Genomic DNA, 8,056 nt, shown 5'->3' with positions numbered 1-8,056 from the left:
GTGTATAATCACCTGAATATATTTCTCAGCCACCGTAGTTTCTCCTGCACACTTTGCAGCCCGTTCTCATTCCCAGCTTGTGAAATACAGACACGAGCGGTGTTGCAACCTGCAACCACTAGATGTCACTAAATCCTACACACTGGTCCTATAAACTGTCTCTATATTGTACCGTCTGTCAGGATTCTTGTCCTTAATATCAAGCTACACTAGCGTTCATTCATCCATTGTGCTCTGTAACACGTTTCAATGTACTATATAACTATTACTGACTTCAAACGAGAGAAGAATAATAGATTACACACACACACACACATTGCTATAAAGTAAATACTCGCCTGCATGTCTATATCTGCATTTTCATGCTGATTGAGGATCTGTAACAGTCTTGACTGAAAAAGTTCAGAGTAAGAAAATAAATTCTACAATGAGTATTTGGCACAAGTAGAAGTAACTTGCTCTCTGCACAGTATGGTTGTGTTCTATACGATACACTTGTGAACAGATTACATCGTCTGTTAAATACTATACAACTGTCTGCTTATAGACTAGAGAGTCTAACTACTGAAATAATGTCAACACTCACTCAAAATATTATATGTGCTAAGCTGCCTGAATAACTTACTATAATTTCTCATATACATACAACTAGGAAGGCTACAGATGCAATCTTTTCATAAAAGTGCGTTTACATCCATCTTGTGCGTTATGTGCATTCACAGCAGATTAATCTACTTCAGTAGCTCTCTGCTGTGCACTAAAAGTGCTCCATCTTCTACAAAAATCTACAAATTCATATCACACACATGTAACCATCACTGTCCAAATGACTGCTACATCTCACGCACACGTCCGTCAGTCGGTGCTCTGCCTGCTAGGAAGCTACTCAGCAGGCCACAGGTAGTCAGCTGCCAGGGCTGGGAGTCTGTGGTGGCGTAGTTCCCTGATGCTCCACCCGGGGGAGCTGCTGCCTCCAGTAGGTGAAGTGGCTGAAGGTGTCCGAGCAGGGGAAGTCTGAGGAGGAGGCTCGCATTTTCAGAGGGAACACGTGGTCCACCACCTCACCCAGACGTACATAACTGAAGAGAGGAGAGGAGGACTCGTTCAATGACCGAACAAACAATCATGTTTCCTGGAGTCATTACGGTGTTTCCTCCAAGAAAAGAGAGTGTAAACTGGATGCAGGACTTACGATGAGATGTTGGTCTTGGCATGCTCCTGCACTAGCTCGCCTTTAGGGTTGACTGTAAAAATCCTGTTCAGTGGCACTCCTACTTCTTTGTAGGAATATACATCCTGAAAATATAAATGAGAACTGAGTTAGAAATATTGTACATCTGAATGAAACTAAGAATCTACAGCACAAATGGTTTTCATTTTAACCAAAATCCTGAGGATCCCGAGTATTACTGTAACTGTCACAGGAATCAGATGTATTGTATATAATGTGAGCGTACCGTTGGTCTGTTGCCAAACGCTGCATAGAACGGCTGTTTGTTGGGGTAGAAGAGATTCTTGATATCGTTTAGACACTCCACCTTAAATTTCTCTGGTTTCTTCTCAATAACCTCCCTGTCGAACACAAACACACACACCCCAGTCACAACAATGATCAAGTCAGTGACAATGCCTCTTGCATCTTCTTGCACGTTGTTATTTCTTACTAATAGAGTCCTAATTTAGACAAATAAAAAAGTGTTTGTGCATATGAGATACCTGTGCAGAGCTGAAAACAGGCTGCTCGGGCTGAGAAGGACAGGACCCATAGGGAGCATGGTGCCCCTCTCATTGACCCAGTGGAGATAACCTCTGGTCATGTCAGCCATGCCGATAGCTCGTGCTGAACAGTACAGGAATTTATATCCATTTCTGATGGAGAGAGAGAAAGAGAGAGAGATATGAAAGAACAAGCAAAAGTATTAATAATGATCAATAGGCTTGCTTTTGGCCTGTCTTGTGTGAAATGTGTGCAGGATTTTCAAGCGATTTGCCTTTCATGCTGACAGTGTGTTAATAAATAAGTGCTTACTGGCTGACTTTGTGGTAGAGGTGTGCAATGCCCTGGTGAGTCCAGTCTTTCCCCAGCGTGGGCAGGATGTGACCCAATGTGTCTGACCTGGAGACAAACACACATTGGTGACATTGACTACAGGCACATTTTCAGTTTTGGGGGAAAAGTTAAAAGCCTACATTTTGGTGTGCAGGAAGCACACTCAATCTAAATAGCCTCATAATCAGCAGGGAATGAATGAAACTACAGTGAAAATATACTTAGACTATATATCTATAGCCATTTTCACTCCAAACTGAGTTCATCTATGTAGTAAAGGCAGATGTAAAGGTATGTTTATATTCATTTTGTATCACGCACCTGGTGATGGTTCCATCTATGTCTGAGATAATTATCTTGTCGTCCCAGTTCCAGAGGTAGATGGTGCCCTGACAGCGACAGGTTCCCTGGTACTGAGTGGTCACACTGAACACAGCGTCATTAGGACCATCCTGCAGCTGGAGAGACAGCTGTGTGTGTGTGTGTGAGAGAGATAGAGATAGAGGGAGACAGTGAGAAATAATATACAAAAGTAAAAAGCATGGCTATTAATAACTAAAAAATGTCCAAATCTGAAGCGTATTCAAACCAAACTCCTCACCAGCTGCTCTGATGTGAGTCGGAGTGTTTTCTTATAAGACACGCCTCCTAGTGTGAGCCCAGGCTCTGATTGGACAGTGGAAGAGCTCTGTTTGGTTGCCCTGTGGTCTTCATCGCTGGAGGACGACTCTTCTTTATGTCTGGCATCACAGAGGTTAACAGTGTGTTAGAGGATGTTCAGTCCGCCGCTAACTTTATAACCAATGTTTTGAGGTTCCTCACCTGCTTGTCATTTCCCCATCCTGCTCAGCAGAGCCACAGGCCCCACGCTCAGATACTGAATCCTACGAGATTAGAGAAACAGTGTTAATTTGCTTTACTCACTTATTTTCTTAACACCTGACAGACTAAGCAATAATCCCAATGGAAGGTACGCAGGTGAAATTACCGATTTAGTGCTGCTGTTTCTGCCTCTCCAGGAGAACCACCACCTCCCTCCTTTCTTGGGCATCTTCTCCTTCATGATGTTCTCCACTGCAGCCTGGAGTGGACGACACACGACACGCAAACAACCACACAGCACCATAAAAACACACTCAAAAAACTGAAGCCAAACCATACTGTAAATGAACAAACAGTAACACAGAAACAACAATGTGTCTGCGGTTGGAATGAGGACAAATAAAGCATGTATGGGTGGGAGGAGTTCAAGCGTTTGATTGTGGACAGGATGAAGAGTACAAACAGAAGAAAGTGGCATAAGATGAGAAAACAAGATAGTAACTGAGTTGAAAAGAGTTTGTCTCTGACATACAGAGCTGTAGCCCAGCACGCCAGTCAGACAACAGAGAAGAAACTCTAAGGCTGAGTGAATATAACTGAGGCAAGAGAACTAATGAATGGATCGATGGATGCACCGATAGAGTAGAGGAGAGGGAGTGATGAAATAGAAGGAAGGGGAACAGAGGGGAAGACAAAGTTTAACTTGGAGCGTTCGCCACACAACGTAAAGTATGTGTGAGGCTGCAATAACAGAGTTTATATAATGCACATTAGGTAATGTAACGTAATGGGTAGACTTATAAAGCCTATAGGGATGTAAACATACAGGATGCAGTACCGGTTTTGGTCAAAAGGGGGAGTGGTATTCATGTAACACAACCAGCCTACAGCTTGAGTCATTAATGTCTGAGCTGTGTATCAATTTCTTACCTTTGGCAGCGGTTTCTGAAAGGCTTGCATAGCCAGCATAAGTGGAGCCGCAGTGCTCCAATTATAGTACCTGAGTAAGAAAACAACATTTTATCAATTCCATAACCGCATCAAAAAAACACTTTGACAGCCAAATGTCATTTCAAAATCCTCTTTATGAGCCCCAACCATCCTGATTTGCTGTATGGATGAAAGAAATCCATACAGCAAAACAGCAAACAGTAGTTTATAAACTGCTTTTGACAACATTTAGACAAAAACATGCTGTGAATGTCTTACTTGGAGCCAATTTTCACCACTAAGTTGGGGTCATCGATGATGGAGGGGTTTTCTGCAAACTGCTGGTAAGAGATCATCTTCTCGTGAAACTGCTCTGTAAGGACACACACATTTCATGTTCAGGTTCCCTCCTCCACAGCACAGTGGTCGTGTTGTGTTGGTATGCCAGTCTTACCTTTAGTGATCTCCCGGTTGTCAGTGAGTCCTCCACACAAAGAGATGGTGATAGATGGCAAGTCGCCCATGGGGTCGCAGTAGCTGTCCACTCCGCTGTCTCCTCCAGAGCTGACCGACTGTGGGGACAGACTGGTGCTGTTGAGGCCGGGGTCTGAGACGCTCCTCACTGCTGCGCCACCGTCACTACAGAGGAGAGGAGTTTACAATGTTCAGTTCAGCCAATGTGTTGAAACTTGAACTGGCTTTAAGTTATGACTCTGTGTGTGTTTGTGTGCTTCCACACACCTCTTAGGGAAATAAAGGGCTGCCACTTCAGGCTCAAGCTCGGTGATGTCATCCAGGTAAACTCCATCAGGACCAAGATGGCGGCTTCTCTTGTCTGCAACAGAGCAACAACTCCACTGAAATAAACAGTCAGCTTCTTTGTATTTGTATTTACTAATTCTCTATTAATAATATACCTTAAAGTTTATGCTTGGCTTATAATTCCCCTATAAGCAAAATAGGCAGTACAGTGGATATTATATATATATATATTTTTAAAATATATTATTTTACCCCCAAACACAATAAAGCTTAGTATTCTTCTAGCCACCCAGATTTATATTACTTTATAATGTGGTTTGAGGTAAACAGCAGAGTATTGGGTTTGGTTATGATGAGCAACTGTCATTATATTTCCAAAGACCTTCCAAATGTATTTGGTGATTTTAACACCCAAAACCCAAGGGCATTGAACTGTACTGCAATACAGCTGACAGTTTAAAACCTCAGCACATAATAAATAACGGTTGAATAGACAAACAAGACTCTCAAAGGAACGATTAATTTTACTGTGTTGCTGAGAGAAATGGCACCTTTTCTCTTGGACGGAGAGTCTGTTTTGCCTGCTGGACGAGACATTGTCTCCTCCATGTCAGACATCATACGAGCTGCCGCACTTTCCGCTGTTGTAACCTGCATCTCTGCACTGACTGTCTGCGATTCCATCCTCACGGATTCAGACTCCATCCCCACTGTTTCCTCGGCGTGCTCTTCTGTCATTAGCAGCCTGAGAGCTGATATTTCAGAGCAGGGTCCACACTGCTCTGAAGACGTTTCGTGAGTTATCACACGGAAGTGAGTGCTTTCGGACACCGGGATGGATACTGGAAAAACTGGTGGAGGTTCAGATTTCACTGGGAGGAAGGATGGCTAGAAAAACAGGGAAAGGGAGGGAATAAAAAAACACTGTGAAACAGACTAACAGCATACGAAAACTAACACAAATAGAGTTGTTCTCTCTGTGTATATATATATGCACAGTGGACACTTTGGTTACCGTGGCAGCCTGCGGCAGCTCTCCCCACGCCCAGTGCATGGTTGGATTCTGATTGTCTGCATCTGATGGCTTGGTCATTAGTTCAGAGTCACTCTTGGGAGAGGTGGGACGAGAGTTTCCAGGGCTGAGAGAGGAACATAAGATAACAATTAAGGCAATGTTTCTTCTGAATAATAACATGTAGATCTTCATCATATGAGTAAAAGAAGCACCTCTGAATAGGGCTCCACTCTCCATCTGAACGAGTGTAGATACCAGTCTGTTTGAAAGAGCCGCTGGTTGTCTCATCTCTTAATACGTCCCGAGATGAAGTCCTAAAAACACACACAAATACTGTATATGTATACCACACAACTGTATATCATTAATCCGCATTTTTTAATAAAGTAGTGTAGTGTATCTTTTATTAAGGTCAGTAATTTACCTTTCACTTTTCACCCATTTCCCAAAACGACTTTCAAGACCCTCACAGATCATGCCTGAACTTGTTGCACTCTGCCTGCACTCAAAACATAACAGGTGCTGTAGCTACAATGCTGTCACACTGCATTATGGTTGAACATTGGTGCAAAAACTTTGATTTTACATAACTTAAAAGAAATGTGGTGGTCAGTTTACACAACAAAGCCTGATAAAAATTTGTTTACACTACATATAATCCCATCATCTTGTTTATTACAGGCCAATAACTGTTCTCACTGTACATGAATGGAAAAGAAAAACATCCTGGTGTTGTTTTACAGTAGCATACAGTAGAGATGAGCCAGAATTGAGATGTAATGTATCCCCCAATCGCGTTGCAGAGATGAAAATAAATCTGTCATGTGGCAGTTATTTACAACTGCAGCTGTATTCATTCATGATAAGAGCACTTGCATACTAACATGCAGTATGGAAAGGCAGTGGCTCCTATAGCTGCGTGCCTAAAACACGCCACTAGTCTGTTTTAGATCAAATGCTGCACCGGAGGCCGAGTTACATGTTGGCAGTAGCATACTGTATGCACGCCTTAACAGCAACACACACAGTGAAGATATTTCCTCTTTTCACATGCAAAGCTTCTACTTTTCTCTCCAGAAACAATCCCACAGCTGAAGGTGTGTTTTCAAAGTGTCTTAGTGTTTTTGGGCCACAGCTGGAGGCTTCTCCACTACAGGCGCGGGTCTGTTTATTCGTGCCTGACAGACTCCAGTTGCATTACAGCTGTTCTCAAAGCTCAGTTCAGTGATTTATTATACTTTTTATCTCACTGCCTCACTGTCCTCCCTTTCTCCCTCCCTTACTTTGTCATGTGTCTTGCTTTTCCTCTTTTCTCACACCTCACGTGTTTCATTATTTTTCCACTATTTCATTACTTAAAAATTCTTTCTTTTTTCTTCATTCCTCTTTTCTTCCATCTCCTCCTTCCCCCCCTTTTTCCCTCACTCTCTCCACATTCTCACCTGTTGCTCTCCATCTCCGTCCCTTCATCCGAGCTGATGTCTATGGTGAACATGTCTTCGTCCTCGGAGTAGTCTCCGCTCTCCTCCCTCCTCACGCTGTCCGCCCGAGCCTTCCTCCTCCTCTTTCTCCTCTTCTTCATCATCACGCCACCAGTCTCTCCCGCGCTCCCCGTGGAGCCCAGGGTCTGTATGGGCGGCCCCCCGGAGCTCTTCTTGCCCATCAGGGAGGAGCTCATCATAATGGCCCCGTCTGACAAGATGGGAGAGGTGGCCAGGTAGGAGGGCACCACTTCCTGTTTTGACAAGAAAACAGAAGTGAAACAATAAATGCAATCTGAAATGAATGTGTCAAAGTCATGTGGCCTCTGTGATGCGAGAGTGGTGGTTTCTCAAGTAAACATGTAAGAAAGTCAAAACTTGATCACAAAACCAGGGTTGAAAAGTCGGCAAATGAATAAATAATAACAAAATACTACCACAAGCAAAACATTTAAGAAGTTTAAAAAATAATAAGTCAACAGAGATTGTAAGTAGTGCTTATATTTAAACAGCAAACAACTGTTAGATTTCAAGTAGATCTGCATTTTTAAGTACAAATCCTGAAATAATTGTGCTCAAACTATTTGTTGAGTGCATCTGTACAGAACTATTTGTGCTTCTGTATGTATAAAATATGACTCCAGTGTTTTGTCTTTGGCCATTGTGTCCAGTCGCTGCCAAACGGTTTGCAGCCACTTCTGCTGTGAGGAAAAGGAAGCTGCCAATCCAAAACAGAATTTGTTCTTTAGTTATGTGAAAGGGGGTGGTTTTAGCTCCTTCTAGGAAAGGAAAAGGCTTTCCAGGAGGTTCTCCTGCTGTCAGTGCAGGGGAATATAATGTGTATGTGCTTGTGTGTGCAGAAATATGGAAAAAAAGAGAGAGCGAGGGGGAAAAAACTGGGGTATAGTCATATGATTTGTGGTCTGACAATACTCCCTCACGTTTTGCTTCCCTGTGCCAAGAAAAAAAGGGATCAGAGACATAATCCCCCCCCCC

At 43.0% G+C, this 8,056-nt stretch overlaps 1 protein-coding gene across 3 annotated transcripts in view; it reads right to left on the bottom strand.

Annotated features, from left to right (window-relative positions):
• Positions 1–187: 187 nt before the first annotated feature.
• LOC118340319 (phosphatidate phosphatase LPIN1-like) overlaps positions 188–8,056 on the bottom strand; it is a 15,981-nt gene continuing 8,112 nt past the window's right edge. For 2 of the 3 annotated variants that reach the window (XM_035678216.1, XM_035678218.1), the window contains exons 4-21: positions 7,022–7,314; positions 6,004–6,078; positions 5,792–5,893; positions 5,580–5,703; positions 5,116–5,452; positions 4,544–4,637; positions 4,257–4,441; positions 4,082–4,175; positions 3,803–3,872; positions 3,039–3,131; positions 2,873–2,934; positions 2,652–2,790; positions 2,372–2,520; positions 2,030–2,116; positions 1,717–1,869; positions 1,458–1,572; positions 1,193–1,296; positions 188–1,079 (exon numbers count right to left, since the gene is read on the bottom strand). In XM_035678216.1, the coding sequence (XP_035534109.1) occupies positions 905–1,079; positions 1,193–1,296; positions 1,458–1,572; positions 1,717–1,869; positions 2,030–2,116; positions 2,372–2,520; positions 2,652–2,790; positions 2,873–2,934; positions 3,039–3,131; positions 3,803–3,872; positions 4,082–4,175; positions 4,257–4,441; positions 4,544–4,637; positions 5,116–5,452; positions 5,580–5,703; positions 5,792–5,893; positions 6,004–6,078; positions 7,022–7,314 (2,451 nt within the window). In that variant the 3' untranslated portion in view covers positions 188–904. The remainder of the gene's footprint in view (positions 1,080–1,192; positions 1,297–1,457; positions 1,573–1,716; positions 1,870–2,029; positions 2,117–2,371; positions 2,521–2,651; positions 2,791–2,872; positions 2,935–3,038; positions 3,132–3,802; positions 3,873–4,081; positions 4,176–4,256; positions 4,442–4,543; positions 4,638–5,115; positions 5,453–5,579; positions 5,704–5,791; positions 5,894–6,003; positions 6,079–7,021; positions 7,315–8,056) is intronic. The other variant, XM_035678217.1, reaches the window with a different exon arrangement.

Source organism: Morone saxatilis, unplaced genomic scaffold, assembly GCF_004916995.1.
Source record: "Morone saxatilis isolate NCDOM2014 unplaced genomic scaffold, NCSU_SB_2.0 Contig7, whole genome shotgun sequence".
Classification (NCBI taxonomy): Eukaryota; Metazoa; Chordata; class Actinopteri; family Moronidae; genus Morone; species Morone saxatilis.
Note: the sequence above shows the minus strand (reverse complement) of the source record. Positions and strands in the feature narration are given on the sequence as shown.